Genomic DNA, 17,950 nt, shown 5'->3' with positions numbered 1-17,950 from the left:
AGCCCTTTACAGTTTTAGTGTTGGATATTTTCAAGATAAACTTATTCAAGTAGAATCTTGCCACCCCATGTGATTTCGTGGAGTGATTGTGCTTGACACCCACACTGAAAGTAATCAGCACTCAACACACTCAAATGTCTCTCCTAAAACAGTTTCACAAAATGGTAAACACAGGCCTCTTCAGGAAAGTGCTTGGATCTGTCTGATGGTAGTAGCAGTTTTAATTGTAGTTTAATGAAGATTTGTTGATATTGGTCCTACAGATATTTTGCAGTTGTTCTGTTGTGTTATTCTAAAGAACAATAGTGAAGTGACACACACTTATTTAAGAATGCAGCATGTCTTACTCGTTTTATTTCTTGTTCTCCCTTATGCATAGAAGCCATCTGCATAGCATTAGACCTGCGACTTTCTTTTAACCCTAAACTGGGAAGTCAATAAAATATCTAGATCTGCACAATAGACTATGGCCCATAACCTTCAAGAAAGAGGCTTTTTATGATGAGTGAATTGATTCAGAATAATAGTAACCACAACCTCCAATCAATGTCAACCACTCTGACATTTCCTGTTTCATTGGAGTTCTTATTATTTATGAGGTTAAGATCTGAGTTTTGCAGAAATTCTTATGTTGAAATGTCTTATTGAAGGGTGGTTATTTCTGAATTGACATGTTTAGAATTGCACTGCTAAATGTGCTGATCACAGGATTATACAATATATTTCATTCCAACACAGTACTACCATTTAATGGCTATTGAACAAATAGACATATGAACGCACACTTGACTACTTAGAAAAGATTGATTTGAACAATTACTTTGAATTTTTTGTTCTTATATAAAAACAGAAAGCACAGTTTGGTATATTTGAGTATTTAATGGTCTGTAATTTCCGGCATCAAACTACATTGTAGAGGACATTAGATAATGATTCTGTGGAAAACATTAAACAAAGTAAAGCCAAATGGGTTCTCAAAGATTCGGGATGGCTGTTTGTGAATGGATATTTGCATTCATGCATGGACAATGCATCCACATAATAGCTGGACAAGTAAGCATATAGGAAACAGGCTGCAGATATTTTGTGACCTAAGAGAATAGATCTATTTTGGATCCTCATATGATTCCACACGCCTATTAAATGAAGACTAACCTCTTTGTCATTAATGTCTATGTGAAAAAAAAACATTTGAAAAATATGTGAATAATGATGGCTTTGAAGGACAGAGAGAAGGTCCACTACTATGATCAAGTAAACAAAACTTGACAATAGACCAAGAAATGAGGAGTCCTTGGTGCTCTCTAAGCTTGCTTGTTTTGTTTTGTGGTTGTTGTTGTTTTGCAGATATTTCATTATCCAAATGAGATAACATCATCAGTGTGAGTAGGGAGTATGATTTGTTCTCAGTTTATATTCAAGTGGCTTACCCTGTCAATGTTGGTGGGAGTGATCTTGGTGTTATTTTGGTTAGGTTATTTACTATTAACTTGTTTGGCAGTTCCTTAATTGGGATATAGTTACTTCTTGGTTGTTGGTCTGATGTTAATCTTGGTGTTAACCTCTGATCATCTGGATATTGATTGCTGATGGGGAGGTGTTTTGTATTTTTGTTCCGTTGGCTTATTGATTGCCTCTTTTGAATTGTATATAGATATTGTTTATGTCTATGTGCCTATTGATGACCAATTTGTCAGAGTGCAAGGCTTTCAGGAATTCACTAGCATTTTTGGACTTGGCTTGGTCTAGGATGGTCACGTTGAAACTATGATTTAAATCTGTCCATGTGTTGTGAAATTAAAGAGTTTTCATTATGTTTTCTAACTAGTAGTTGGTGTTCATGAATCCATTCTGCCTGTTTCTCCTACAGAGCAAGAACGTAGTGTGTAAAAAGAAGGCTTAGATAGCTATATCTCCTTCCCAAGTCTCATGATATTGGGGAGAAAAGAGAGAAGTTAAGAAGCATATTCAGACTCCCAAGATTCTGTTACTATAGTTGTTCTAATAAAAGTACCTTTAGGGCTGCAACAACTTAAGATCTTCTTGACAAACTGAAAATGGGTATGGAAACATAAACATTTTTCCTACCTTTTTAAAAACTCAAATGAGAAAGATATTATATCTAAGAAAATCATATAAATTTGCCAAAATTAGGTAACTTACCATGGAATTAAAGAGCAGGCAATGTAGCAAAATTTATTTAAAAGATATCTAGCAGGGACCAGGAAATTATAGATCCATTAGTCCAGCGATGGCGAACCTTTTTTGGCTTGCGTGCCACAAGTGGGGGGAGCGCAGGGGGGTCGTGTGCGGGCGTGCCGCACCCATAATGCAACGCACGACCCCCCAGTGCGCATGTGCGCAAAACGCGCAACACCCCCCCATTTTTACATGCTTTTTTCGCCCTCCCCAGGCTCCAGAGGCTTTATAGGAGCCTGGGGAGGGTGAAAAGAGCCTGCCCCGCCCACCATTAAAATACCCTAATTACAAAACCCCATGTACAATCCAAATTCAAAATGTTAAAAAACAGACAGTCAGGAGGAGTACGGGAAAATTACGGTTGAGCCAGGCCAGATAGTTGGAAGAGGTGGGTTTTCAGTTGTACACGGAAGGAGCGGAGATCGGAAGTAATCCTGATGTCCCGGGGGAGGTCATTCCACAGGGCTGGGCCCATCACAGAGAAGGCTCTGCTCCTGGGTGTCGCCCCCCGACACTGTTTGGCGGTCGGCACCCGGAGAAGTCCCTCTCTGTGAGAGCGGATTGGTCGTAGGGATGTGTGGGGCAGGATGCGATCCTGCATGTAACTAGGCCCTGTGCCATGGAGCGCTTTAAAGATCATAATCAAGACCTTGAAACGCACTCGGAAGACCACAGGGAGCCAGTGCAGCTCGCGCAGGAGAGGTGTTACAGGGGAGAATCTAGTCCTCCCCATGATCACCCGCGCGGCCGCGTTCTGGACCAACTGTAGTCTCCGAGTGCATCTCAAAGGAAGCCCCATGTAGAGAGCATTGCAGTAGTCCAGGCGAGACGTCACCAGCGCATGGGTGACTGTGCGTAGGGCATCCCGGTCCAATAAGGGGCGCAATTGGCGCATCAGGCGAACCTGATGGAACGCCCCCCTTGCCACGGCTGTTACATGGTCATCCATGGACAGCCGGGCATCCAGGAGGACGCCCAAATTGCGCACCTGTTCCATAGGGGCTAGTTGCACGCCCCCAATGGCCAGAGATGGAAACACCTGGTTGAACCGGGGCGCCGGAAGCCACAGCCACTCCGTCTTGGAAGGGTTGAGTTTCAGTCGGTTGCCATCCATCCAGATCCGTACGGCCTCCAAACACCGGGACATCACTTCGATGGCCTCATTGGGGTGGTTTGGGGTGGAGATGTATAGCTGAGTGTCATCAGCATACAGATGATATCCCACCCCAAAACCACGGATGATCTCGCCCAGCGGTTTCATGTATGTGTTGAACAGGAGAGGTGAGAGTACCGAACCCTGTGGCACTCCACATGTGAGAGGCCTCCGGGTCGATCTCTGCTCCCCTGCCAACACACGTTGCGTCCGGTCAGTGAGGTAGGAACCAAACCACCGTAACACGGTGCCCCTGACTCCCAACCCCTCCAGCCGGTGCAACAGGATACCATGGTCGATGGTATCGAAAGCCGCCGAGAGGTCTAATAGGACCAGGATAGAGGAACAACCCCTATCTCTGGCCCGCCAGAGATCATCCACCAATGCGACCAAGGCCGTCTCCGTGCTGTGCCCGGGTCGGAAGCCGGACTGGCGCGGGTCTAGATAATCATTTTCCTCCAGGTGGCGTGGGAACTGCTGTGCCACCACACTCTCTACAACCTTCGCTAAAAAAGGAAGGTTGGAGACTGGACGGTAATTGACTAGGTCCGTCGGGTCCAGGGAAGACTTCTTGAGCAGGGGTCTCACCACCGCCTCTTTCAAGGCGGCTGGTAGAGACCCCTCACCCAACGAAGTGTTCACTAGGACCAGGAGCCAGTCACGTGTAACCTCCCAGGATGCCAGTACAAGCCAGGAGGGACACGGGTCCAATAAACATGTGGTGGGTCGCAGACGTCCACGCAACCTGTCCAAATCCTCGATGGCAACCGAATCAAACTCCTCCCAAAGCGGACCCTCAAGACTCGCCACGGGCGTCTCTACTGAACCACTGAAGGGGGTCCATCCCATCCGGATTTGAGCGACTTTGTCATGTAGATATTTCCCAAACTCCTCTGCTCTACCCTGTAAAGGGGCTTCCCGCGGCCTCTCAAACAAGAGGGAACGAGTCACCCGAAACAAGGCGGCAGGGCGGTTATCTGCAGACGCAATAAGGGCGGCGCAATGTTGACGTTTGGCCGCTCTTAATGCCACAAGGTACGTCCTCAAGTAGGCTCGTGCCTGTGCTCGGTCAAATTCGGAACGAGAGGATCTCCAACGACTCTCTAGGCGTCTCCTTTGGCGTTTCATCACCCTTAGCTCCTCGGTAAACCAGGGAGCCAGGGTGGTTCGTCGCCGCAGGAGAGGCCGCAAAGGCGCCACCCGGTCCAGGGCCCCGGTAGTCGCACTATTCCATGCGTCTACCAGGTCCTCCACTCGGGGGCGGGTCAAATCCACAGGAGGTGGCCCAAGCTCCGTCTGGAACCTATCTGGTTCCAACAGGCGCTTGGGGCGGAACCATCTAATACCTTCCGGTTCCGCCTCCTCGCGGTGTGGGGTAGCACCAGGGAAGTCCAGCCGGAGAAGATAGTGATCCGACCATGACAGGGGAGTAATGGCTAGGTCCCCTATTCCCTGATCATTCATCCACCGGCCTGAGACAAAAACAAGGTCCAGCGTGTGGCCTCCCTCGTGAGTAGGGCCCTGAATTAACTGGGTCAGGTCCATGGCTGTCATGGAAGCCATGAACTCCCGAACCCCCTCAGACGCTTCTCCCATCGACGGCAGATTGAAATCCCCCATCACTATAAGGTTGGGGGTCTCAATCGCCACCGATGAGATCAGCTCAAGGAGTTCAGGCAGGGCCGCTGATGTATAGCGAGGAGCCAGGTATACTATCAGCAGGCCCAACTGCCTCCCTGGGCCCCATCTCACAACAAGGGACTCACACCCGGATGTCTGTGGCACGGTGAACTCTCTCGGCTCAAGGTCAAAGTAATGCATTGCAGATGCATTTTTAAATCAAGCATGGTGCAGTAGGTTTTTCAAGCACAAGTATATCTTGATTAAGAAAAAAGCACTAATACAAGTAAACAATGCATTATACCTAGCATCTTGAGTTACACACAGTTAAGTATAGTCTTGCTTCAGGGACGATGATTTATCACAGGAGATAAATGTGTGTGTGTGTGTGTAAGAGTGTGTGTGTGTGTGTATACACATACATACATACATACATACATACATACATACATACATACATACATATGGAGGAAATCCTATGAACATTGCAGAGATAACCATCAGACATGAGTTAGAGCTTCTGATTTCAGATCAGGCACATGTAACAATTCTTCTTTAAAAAAATCTAGAAAAAGAAATATATAGTTTAAATGTATATTTAAATTATTTTGTATGTTCATTTATATATTTTAATAGAAATAGAAGTCCAATAATACTAAATAATAGCCTTCAAGAATGACTCAAGATCTATTGCTGTTCTAAATGCACAGAATCTCCATACAGAGAAATATTATTAGGTAGTAAATTTACACATGCTGTCCATCTCATTGTCAGGCGATGAGCAGCAAGACTGATCTACTCTTTCTAATTGTAATTTATGCATGTCTACTTTTTGTTTGTTTGGTTTTGATTTTGTTTGGTTTTTTTTCATAATGAATTGTGAACTGTTGCTAATTCGTATGCTATCCTTTAACTATGACAGCTATACTTGACAGCTAACATTTAGATTTCCCTACATGCAGAAATCTGGATTCTTGGAAACTGTTACTTTCCAAATGGAAACTTTCCAGAAATGTAATTTCTAAATCAGAAGAATGTCTCAAAGGAGTATTAGATGGCTCCTTATGCAACTCCATTTGCTGTTGAACCTTGCAGTGTCTGCAAGAGTGCTCAATCATAATTTGCCAAAAAGAATAATCCAAGGGATTCTTCAAGGAAGATGATTCATTCATCCTGTTAAAACCTGTCAGTTTAACTTCAGCTTCCAATCTTTTCCTGAATTGAGTAATTCATTGGCAAAGAAAGGAGACATCTGATTATAGCTGGATATCTGCTTCCTTTTGGCCAGTTAAACTTAGACATGGACAATACTGAGAACTACCATACAATATAGCTGTAAGGTATAATATTGCCCCCAACAATAATTTTACCAACCTCAGAAGGATGGAAGTCTGAGTCAATCTTCAGAATCGAACTTTTGGCAGTGGGCAGAATTAGCCTGCAATACTGCATTCTAACCACTGCACCAGGTCTGATATTAAATACCTTTCAAAGCAAGTGGCTAATCTAATATCTACTGAGAGTTGCCCTAGTGATATAGAAATTGTTTCTTAAACAGTAAACTTAAGTCATTCTTTGAATTGATTCCCCAAGATAGCTAAGGACAGGGGTTTTGTTGGTTTTACTAGCTAAACAAGTATCATACCTATTTATAAAGAAGACATTGATACACACTCCTAGGATGTCATGTTGAAATATAAAACAGATATTTTAAATGGATAATTATTGAAAGTTGTACTATGTTTTTCCCAACATACATTTGTGAAAATGCATTTTGAACACAAACAGATATTTTTTAGATATTATGACAATTCAAAGACATCCTTAAATAAACCTTACTTCAGACACAACATCATATGTAAACAAGTTAATTGATTATGTGTCATCAATTTAGTATGGACTCTTAATAAAGAGATATATAGCTTTTTTTCCCCAGGAGCATCTGGTCCCAACTTAGTCCTTCAGGTACATATATGACTGAAATTAAGTCCATCCATCTTGCTATCCTATCAACCAACAGGTTCCATAGGTCTTAGTCCTGGTTTTATTCCCAAGGTGAAAGCATCAGGGATTCCCTAATCCTTTTTTCAAGTAAAGTATGTTCCTGATTTATTGCGATCTCCTAAATGTACAGTAGCCATCCTTTAGAGCCTTTGAAGCATACTAGTCAAAGTTTCCTCTCTGGAAAGCAGAGAAATTATGGTTTAAACACCATCTTAACATGGAGGTTGACAGTATTGTTTGGTCTTCTAAACCTATTACCTTTTTTTTTCCTAAATCTACTATAATAAATTTAGAAAACTATCTTAGTGTTTTGTAGAGGATCAATGTGTTGGCAGTGAACAATAAATAAAGGTGCTTTTACATGATTTTTTGCCAATGGCTTCAAATTCTTTCGCTGTATACACATGGGTTTCAATTTGTTCCTTTCAGTTTTTCTGAAGCAATTACCTTTTGTAAATGAATACACCAATGCATATCTGTAGCTCAGAACTACCTGTCATTTTAGTATCTTTTTTTTTTTTACTATTTCCTTATATCCTGGATTTCTTCCTGGATTATAAAATATGAGAGGAGGGAGGGGGAAGAAGGAGAGGTAAAGGGAGAGAGAAAATGAATGAATGAATATTATGTGGGGAACTTGGGTTGTAAGCTTCCATTGATAAGTGGGAACCTGTACCAGATATTTTCAGATTCTAGTATAAAGGTTTAACACAGCACCATAATGCCTTTAATCTTTTTTCACCATTATATTACCGTGTACATAAACAAAAGTCTCTGTTTTTGTTTCCATAGACCTTCTATTTTCTTTCTTTCTTTCTTTCTTTCTTTCTTTCTTTCTTTCTTTCTTTCTTTCTTTCTTTCTTTCTTTCTTTCTTCCTTCCTTCCTTCCTTCCTTCCTTCCTTCCTTCCTTCCTTCCTTCTCATGAATAAAAAGAAATACAAGCTAAGCTACAGGCAATTAGTAATAATGGTTAGAACAAAAATTATCAAAATGATTTATGACAGTGACTTTAGTTAAATTTGAAGTTGTAGCAAATTTAGATTGGGTGTGCACAGTGTGTGTGTGTGTGTGTGTGTTTGCACAGGCATATAGATATATAATTTTGTTAAATCATGTCCAATTCGATTGCCTGGGCAAATCCCTGCTGTTTCCAAAGCAATGTTTTCGATAAGTGGTTTGCCAATGCCTCCTTTCCTAGAGAAAATGATGGACCAATGTCATCACGCTGGCTTTGTGCCCAAGATATTAGGCCTCCTGGGTTTTGCCTGATGCCTTCAATCACCACCTTAAATTGGCTCTTGTAGATGTTATGCTTATTGAAATAACTCTGAAACTGACCACTGTCTAAACTGTTGATTAACAACATGCAATTAAATAAATAGCTATGCTTTTTTTAAAAAGTTACATAGAGAGATAAAAATATAAGATATAAATATAAAGACATAAATCTTTGATCCTTGTGCCTCCCCGTTACAAAGATGGTCTAATGAAGTTGACATTGGTTTTGCTTACTGGCTCAGATCAACTATGTTTATCTTTTACAGGGTTGTATAAAAGTCAAGAAGCCCGTTTAATGCTCCATATATATCTCATTAAAGCACCATACCAAACTTCTGCGAACAAACTGAAAGACGACAAATGGGCAATGGATGGCTTTGTGAGTACACTTCTGGCAAAATCCAATGTGTCTTAATAAAAAATGATGACTTGTGCGTGAGACCAGAAAGAAGTCATTTTTAAAAAAATGAAAGTTTAATTAGGAATGTTGAAAAATAGGCTTGCACGGCCACTTGCTGACAAGACAAGAACAAATGTTGGTATTATAGGTTAGTGGCATTCTTAAAGGTCATGGGAAATGCCATTGATTGGATTCAAAAGTAGACTAGCATGCAAAAAATACATCAGCAAACATTATGGATGACTAATTTCTTTCTTGCCAATTCATTTGTATTAGAAAACCATGTCCTTACATATTCATAGAACAGATACACATAGAACGGGTACACTATGTTGCATTTCTACATCCTGGTGTACCTGTTTTATACTTATTAGGATGCAGTGCAAGATTGGTTAATGAGGAAAGATGCAACATAACATTACAATTAGAAAATGAGAATAATACCCTAGATTTCCTTTCAAGCACCTATGTCCACATCAGTCAGTGCAGTACTGTATCAGTGATTAGTACTTTGCAAAATAGAAACCCTGATAAGTGTGCTTTGTTTCTCTAGCAAAGTATACAGTACTATTACTTTCTAGGTTGATTATAATGCTAACATTGTAGTAGTTAGTAGTGCAAATAGATTACATTTTTATGTGCTCATGTAGAAACCCTACATTTCTTTAAGCTTTGTAATTAACAAAAGATCAACGTGCACTGTTATTTATAACTACCGTACATTGTAGTGCAATACAATAGATTTTAGTACATTGAAATCAGAAATATTGCAAAGACAAACTAAAGTGTAATGTGATAAATTTTCTGTTGGTAACCTAATTCGAAATATTTTTATTGGTTTGGTTTCAGTTAAAACGGTTAATAGTTTTAAAACTTTTTAAAGCTCTCAAAACAAGAAAGAATTTAAAACATTGATTAAAAAAAATAGGTTAAACTAAGCACTGAATTTCAATGACAAATGCCTGGGGACAGATTCTCACCTTTGCAGGTTTTCTAAACACTGAGTGGAGGCTATAAGGCCTTCCAAAAGGGTGAAGCAATACAGAATAACAACGCTAGAACAATATATTTCTGACTGGAGGGGCATCTTAAATCAAATCAAAGCTGGATTTTATTTATGGTCAAGACCAAAGAGGAATCTTAAAACATTTTTAAAAGTCTAGGTGGCAATATCTATCTGAATTGACTGTTCCAGATAAAAAATTGGCTAGCACTTAGAAAAGAAACACCAAGGAATATCGGGGGAAGTAAATACTAATGGCAATCACATTCATATTGTCTTTAAAGCTGTCATGAATCAGTCAACTAAAAATAGTCTTTGCTACTACAGAAACGTAAGATTATTTATTAGATGTTGAAGTTGGCTATTTTGTGAAACATAAAAACAGACAAACGATCCCCTCCCCCAATTGCTTTATACATGGTTTTAGATACTAATAAAATTATAGGACATTTAAGGCCAGATAAGACAAGACAACAAGAAAAGATTTTAAAAATTCATTGGCTCAGCTACCAAGTATAGTGGATTTTTTCTTTTTTCTTTCTTTTCCATATTCTTCAAGTATTTTTAATACAACTATTCTAGATCTTCATGGACTATTTCCCTATTTTATCTTTTTGCTTTTTTTATACTGTTTTTAATTTTTTTGAGTATCTTTAAAAAAAAATGCAACTACTTCCAAATCATCATGGAGAAAATCTATCAATGTGATAGTTAAGAGTTGACTGACTTGATGACATATAATTAACTGATCATTTCCAGATCAAAGGAATCTATTATCATTAACAATAACAAAATGTATAAGTAACTGAACGGCGAAAGTGGTTTTTTTTCCAGATTGAATCTAATAAGCTTTTCAAGTTGCTACTGTAAACATGCATACATATATATTACATATCATTCTTTTTATTATTCTACATAGGTTTCTGCAGAACCTGACGGTGCAACCTATGTTTTTCAAGGATTTATTCAGGGTAAAGATTATGGTCAGTTTGGACTTCAAAGATTAGGTAAGATGATGCTTTTAATTTAGACATGGTCAGTCATTTTGCAGTCATTTGAAATCAACAAAGATGGGTCAATTGAATCTTCATCCACTTACTGCTTCTGATAAAATTCTGGAAAGCAATCTACATGTGTATTTTTTTTTTACTTAATGTGGAGACGTTTAGAGATTGGGAAGAGTGACACTACATCCCATTTGAATTATGAATGACCTTTTAGATAGACTCGCTGATACTATTTCAAAAAAAGCTAATTACAGTCATAGACTGGGAACTGAAAGTACCTACATATGATACTTTTTTTCCCGTAGCCAAACTTTACTAAATTAATTTTAAGTTTAGACTCCAAAATATTTTGAAAATGGGTTGGTATTGTCATCAAAGGTACATTAGAAAGTACATGATCTGAGATAATCACAGCCAACTCAAGAGTTCATCAAATTAAAGAAATGTGCATTGTGATGTCATAAGACCAAAGCAGTTGAGTTTGTATGGTGATATTAAAATGCATATTTTGTTTCTTTCCCTCTTGCCAATACTCCCTTGATGGGCAACTTAGTTAGAGTAGATGATCATCACTTATCTGTATTTAACCAAAGTTCTGCTGATGGGAATGTATTTCCAGCATTTGGTATTTAGATATACTAAGACTATAAACTATGAATAGTCTCAAACATTAGTTAAATGCATAATTCAGTAAGGTATGGTATTTTACTTCATCTTAGTTACAATGTACAATGGAAATTTTCTTAGATTCTTCCCTCCCAGCATTTTCCATTGTTCATTGTGAAAACCTGTTGAAATATTATACTTATTTCTGTACTTAAGTGGCTTAATTACAATTTTACTATTGAAAATTTCATTACAGCAGACATCTAATCCCTTCCAAATTGTTGTAGAAAGTTTGTACTTGAGGGAAAGATCATTTCTGTGGGGTGGATGGATGGATGGATGGATGGATAGGTAGATAGAGATATATAGATAATGGATGGATGGATGGATGCTAAATGCATATAAACAGGTCAAATTATTTGCCATTTTCTCCTCTAAAGACGAAAAAAGAAAACTTTTTTAATATGATATAGTGGTAGCCCAGATTGTTACTGTATCTGATTCAGCACCTATAAACATAAATGGTAAAGTCTAGGTGTATGCTTTCATTTATCCAAACATAATGTTTTTTTTTTATTAGCCTTTTTAAGGAGAACTCTGGGAGCCATTCTAAAATTTATGTGATGTGCTTTGCTCTATGTGCATGTCTGTTTACCTTTTCTTCCAAATTCCTAAGTACTAATAAAATATAATTGCCCGCATCCATAAGCATATAAAAAACAGGAGAAATGGGTAAAAGAAAATATTAAGCTGTAATTATTAGAGTCAATTTCTGCACAGTGGTACTTTTTTCCCCTTCTTAATTGAACACTTGTATTGCTAAGTGTACTTATTCCTTAGGCACTAGAATCCCATTTAGTACAAACTGAATGGTCTTCCAAGAAGAATTTGTTATCTTGGCAGTAACCCTCCCTCCCTTTCGGTGTGAGCATTTTTAAGTGTTACCCAGGCAACTTTATAACAGATTTGAAAAGCAAACACAATCTGCATCTAAATTATTTATTTTTGCCTAGGTTTTTGCCTGTGTTTGCCTTGATTGGTCCATAACTGACTTCACCATGGAATTCTCCTGTTCAGAGGAGATCTGCAATTTAGGCATTGTTTTAGATTCAAAGTTTCTGCACTAGGAGCAGATAATACCTGTGGTCAGGAGCCCTATGTACAGTTACAACTTGTTTTCCAGTTGCAATGTTTCCTGGATTAGAAAGTCCTACTTACACTTGTCTGCTAACTGCAGTGATTTGGATTGGGAAGTCCTACTCAATAGACACCCCTGCTGTAGTCACCTTCCATTTGGATTATTGTAATACAACAGGTGTCAAACTCAATCTCATCACATGACATATCACAACATTTTATGCCTTTGTGGAGCCAGGATGAGGCCTGCACATGATGCCAGGATGAGGCCTTGACCATTGACCAACCTTGCGTGACACATGGGGACACTCTTAACAAGCATTTGGCAGTACAACTGGTACAAAATGCAGCAAAGTGGACAGTGATGGATGCATACTTGGGTGACCCTATTGCTTTGGGAACGGCATTGGTTGCCAGTTGATTACTACATGCAATTAAAGTTGTTGGTTGTGACCATTAAAGCCTTATATGGCTGTGGATCATATTCACCAATATTTGTCTCCCCATTTAAGCAGTTTCCTTATCTGATCAGGAAACTCTCTCTTCTCTGTTTGAGAATGCCGTCTGATGAGAGCTAGGAAAAGGGTACTTTTAAATGGCATTTCTATGATTTGAAATTCTTTCCTTATTCTCTTCTGAGTTTTGTGAAAGCAGTTAAGACCTAGCATTTCCATTTAGCCCAGGAGGAAGGCATCTTTTGAATACAGAAGAGCCTGGTGGACGCATGACCCATGATTTTTTTTTTCTTTTGTTCCTTGTAAGGTTGTTTGGATTTCTTTTCCCTGGGTACATATATTCATTTTTGGAAAGGTTATTTTTATGATATTTTTAAATGTTTGTCATAATTCCATCAGATGGAATCAGACGGCATAAACCATGTACGTAAATGAATAAATAAATGGTTAGACACTCGACCTGTGAAAGACAGAAATGGATCTATAAAGTTGTAAAATTGTGGAGAAATTTGAAAAGACAAAATAATGCATGAACTGATTGGACTTCATTGAATTGCCCTTGTAGGAAGAGAAAGTATGTGGAATTATTCACACTTTTGAAGGATCTTTTATTTGAAAGAAGATAGAGCAGGCATGTCAAACTCACATCATCACGGGGGCATCATATGACAAATTGGGACTTGGCTAAACTGGCTGTGAGTGTGGACAGTTCATGATGCATCTGTCCCATGAGCCGGGAGTTCGACAGCCCTGAGGTAGTAGAAAGATTTTTACAGAAAGAAATGCAAGAAAGATACTTTAATCACAACTTAGGCAAATTAATCACAACTTTGTTATCTAGCCAGTTGTGTTTAATTTGTGCAAGCTAGTAATTGACTGTTTTCTTCCTGCAAGGCATAATTCTGGGGCCTGTCTAGGATAGTCAGTATAGAACAGTGATGGCAAATCTTTTCACCACCGAATGCCCAAACTGGAACGTGCGGGCATGCATCGGAGCCGCAGAAACTCAAAGGCCAGCTGGCCAGTGCACATGCACCTGTTCTTCTGGTTTCCAGCACACACATGTGTTCTGACCCCCTCCTCTTGTATACCAAGACACTCCGACACAAAGTCTCTTCAAAGATGTTTATTGACATACAGGTTCCACCTTGGCAGCAATCCAGACTGCCAAGGTCAAGATAGCACTCTGGGCAGCAATCCAGCTACAGCGACACCCCTTGGCAGCAATCCAGCTACCAAGCTCCAGATAATCACCTTAGCAGCCAAGGTCCAGGGAACAGATTGATAGTAATCCAGGTAAAATCTTTAGCAGCAATCCAGCCTGCCAAAGTACGACACAGATCTGAGCTTCTCCAACTCCAATGATCAGTTGATTCCTGCAAAGGGTGTGTCCACAAGCAGTCCCTTTATAGTCTGGAGAGGAGTCTAATGATCAGCAGCTGAGAGCCATTACCTCCGGTAATTGCTCAATTGCTCCTTACGCCGGGTAGCACGTCGGTAACGAGCATCTAATAGCTCACTGCTGTCTGACTCACTGTCCTGTGACTCCTCTCCACTGCTCCAAGGCATGACATCAGGAGCCCCCTTCCTTTGGCTTTCACCACTGCTCCATGCCTCAGGCGCCCCCTGGTGGCCAACCAGCCTCTCTGCGCCCTGCTCAGCATCGGAACCCTGTCCAGGGTCCCCCACCTCCTCTTGAGCCGACTCAGAGGACACCTCGCTGTCGGAGTCTGGTGGCAGCGGCACCGGCACCGGCTGGGCCACAACACTATCCCTCACCGCAGGGCCCTTCCCCCGGGCCTGACGCTCGGGATGCGGTCGGGAGGGAAAACGTCCATGATAGGCCCGCACCAAAGCTGGAGCATGCACAGCCGTCGCATCGGTCCAGGTCCCACCGTCCGAGTCCTCGTCCGCCCAGTCGACCAAATACTGGAACCGACCCTTGAGCCATCTCGAGTCACGGATCCGGGTCACTCTGTGCAATGGCCGTGCATGCACCTCAGGCGACGACGGCAGGGGCGAAGAGGGATGTCGGAGAGGACAATCCGACCGCTCAGGGATCAGGAGCGAGCGATGGAACACCGGGTGTACTCGCATCGAGCGCGGGAGGGTCAGGCGATAGGCCACTGGATTGATAACGGCCTCCACAGGGAACGGCCCCAGATACCGGTGGTCCAACTTCCTCGTAGGCCGGTGGGACGGAAGATGCCGCGTGGACAACCACACGCGATCACCCACGGCCAATTCCGGCACCGCACGGCGAGACCTGTCCGCCACCCTCTTGTAATCCTCCTTCGCCTGATTCAAGTAGCGGCGCACCATCTGGTGAACCGCCTGAAGCTCAGAGAGGAAATCCTGCGCTGCGGGGACCGGAGAGTCCATGGGGGTGAGAGGGAAAAAACGTGGGTGGTACCCGACGTTCGCCATGAAAGGCGTCATCCGTGTGGAGGAGTGCTGCGAGTTGTTGAACGCAAACTCCGCCACGGCGAGGTACTCCGCCCAATTGTTCTGCTGCTGGTTCACGAAGCAGCGCAGATATTGTTCCAGAATCCCAATCACCTTCTCCGTCCCTCCATCGGTTTCGGGATGGTGCGCCGAGGACAGACAAACTTGAACGTCAAGAGCGGCCATCAGCCCTTTCCAGAACTGGGCCGTGAATTGTGTACCACGATCGGAGACGACCCGGTCAGGTAGGCCGTGCAGCCGGAACACGTGCTGGATGAACATGCGGGCGGTGGCGCGGGCTGTCGGCAATCTCCGGCAAGGGATGAAATGCGCCATCTTGGTGAGCATGTCCACCACCACTAGGACCGTAGTGAAACCGGACGACGGAGGCAGTTCCGTCAAGAAGTCCATGGACACGGCTCCCCAGGGTCTGTCCGGGGTCGGCAATGGCTGTAGCAAGCCTGGAGGAGCTCCCGTCGCTGATTTGGCCTGTCGACACTGCACACATGACGTGATGTACGTCTGCACGTCGTGTCGCAGGCGAGGCCACCAAAACGTACGGGAAACCAGGTGCAAAGTTTTGAACAGGCCAAAGTGTCCCGCTGCCGGAGTGTCATGACATTGGGAGAGAACCAATCCACGGAGTGGTCCTGCAGGCACGTAGAGCCGATCCCGATACCTCAAAAGGTCCTCGTCAAAGGTCCACGGGGATGTTGGCCCTACCTCTGCCCGCCGTTGTTCTACCCACTCGTCGTTTCGCTGCGCATTCCGTATCAACGACCGTAAATCCACGGGTTCCTGGATTGCAGCGAAGGACTCGACGGGTAGGACCGTCCGGGGGGGCAGTGAGTCAGCAGGGTCTGAGTACTCCGGCTTTCTAGATAGGGCATCCGCCCTCTGGTTCAAGGCACTGGGGATATACGTGACCTTGAAGTGGAACCGGGCAAAAAACAGAGACCACCGGATCTGGCGCTGATTGAGCTTCCGGGCTGTTGTCAAAAACTCCAGATTCCGATGGTCTGTCCGGACTTCGACCTGATGCCTGGCCCCCTCCAGGTGATGTCGCCAGGCTTCGAACGCCGCCTTGATAGCCAGCAACTCCTTCTCCCAGATGGTATAATTGCGCTCGGAAGGATTGAGTTTCCGAGAGTAATAGGCGCAAGGGAAAAGGGTGCCATCAGGGGCGTGAGCCTGCAATAACACCGCCCCCACCGCGATGTCGGACGCATCCGCCTCGACTACAAAGGGGCGATGGGGATCAGGGTGTTTCAAGATCGGCTCCTTTGTAAAAGCGCGCTTCAAGGCCACGAACGCTTGTTGTTCCGTGGACCCCCAGTGAAACGGCACTTTCTTTTGCAGGAGCCGAGTGAGGGGCGCGGTCAAGAAAGCAAAGCCGGGGATGAAGGACCGGTAGTAGTTGGCAAACCCGAGGAGTCTCTGAACGTCTTTCATCCGTCGAGGAGATTGCCAACTTCGTAATGCCTCCACCTTGCCTGGCTCCATCGCAATTCCTTCAGGGGATATACGGTGCCCCAGGAACTCGATGGTGGTCTGCCAGAACTGACACTTCTCCAGCTTGGCAAACAAGCGATGCTTTCGAAGGCGCTGCAAGACCTGACGCAAGTGCTGTTTGTGATCCTTCCGAGATGTAGAGTAGATCAAGATGTCGTCCAGGTAGATGACGACAAACTGATCCAAAAGGTCCCGAAAGATATCGTTCATAAAATGTTGGAAGACAGCTGGGGCATTGGTCAACCCGAACGGCATGACCGTATACTCAAAATGTCCATATCGGGTGCCAAAAGCTGTCTTCCATTCGTCCCCCGCCTTGACTCGAACCAGATTGTAAGCTCCACGTAAGTCCAGTTTTGTAAACACCACGGCCTCCCGGAGCCGCTCCAACAACTCGGGAATCAGAGGCAACGGGTAGCGATTACGGATCGTGATGGCGTTCAAGCGCCGGTAATCGCAACAAAGTCTTAGATCCCCGGTCTTCTTTTTGACGAACAAAACCGGGGCAGACAAGGGCGAAGACGAAGGCCGGATAAAACCCCGGGCCAGGTTCTTGTCAAGGAAGTCCCGCAATGCGGCCAACTCCGGTTCAGACATGGAGTATAGGCGGCCCGTCGGGAGTTTCGCATCAGGTACCAGGTCAATGGGACAGTCGTAAGGCCGGTGCGGTGGCAGTTGATCCGCCTCCTGCTCGCTAAACACGTCCGCGAACTCCGCTAAATCCGGCGGCACTGTCACCTCGGCCGAACTGGGCACCTGAGCCGCGCAAACATGACGGGTATGGTCCACGCATTGGAAGGACGGGAACGAGATGCGGTTCTGCAACCAGTAGATCTGGGGATCGTGCGCCCGCAGCCAAGCCAAGCCCAACACCACGGGGAAATGCAGACCCGAAGCCACGTAAAATTGAATGGCCTCCTCATGCTCCCCGAGGATCAGGCACAAAGGCTGCGTGGCATTCTTGATGGGTCCAGACAGAAGCACCCGGCCGTCAATGGTCTCCACTCGCATCGGAGGGTCTACCGGGCACAGAGGGACGTGATATTTCGTGACAAACGCTGCATCCATAAAATTCGTGGTAGCCCCGGAATCGACCAAGGCATGGGCTGGAATTCCCTGCGGACTACCCG

The 17,950-nt window shown here is 43.4% G+C and overlaps 1 protein-coding gene across 1 annotated transcript in view; it reads left to right on the top strand.

Annotated features, from left to right (window-relative positions):
* CSMD3 (CUB and Sushi multiple domains 3) overlaps window positions 1–17,950 on the top strand; it is a gene marked incomplete at its 5' end in the record, with an annotated part of 706,489 nt that overhangs the window by 675,879 nt on the left and 12,660 nt on the right. Inside the window, 2 exons of the mRNA XM_081953230.1 lie at window positions 8,522–8,634; window positions 10,578–10,665. Of these exons, the coding sequence (XP_081809356.1) occupies window positions 8,522–8,634; window positions 10,578–10,665 (201 nt within the window). The remainder of the gene's footprint in view (window positions 1–8,521; window positions 8,635–10,577; window positions 10,666–17,950) is intronic.

Source organism: Natrix helvetica (genome assembly GCF_964273705.1).
Source record: "Natrix helvetica genome assembly, chromosome: 4".
Lineage (NCBI taxonomy): Eukaryota > Metazoa > Chordata > Lepidosauria > Squamata > Natricidae > Natrix > Natrix helvetica.
The sequence above is the reverse complement of the archived record's forward strand: the minus strand, read 5'-3'. Positions and strand labels throughout refer to the sequence as shown.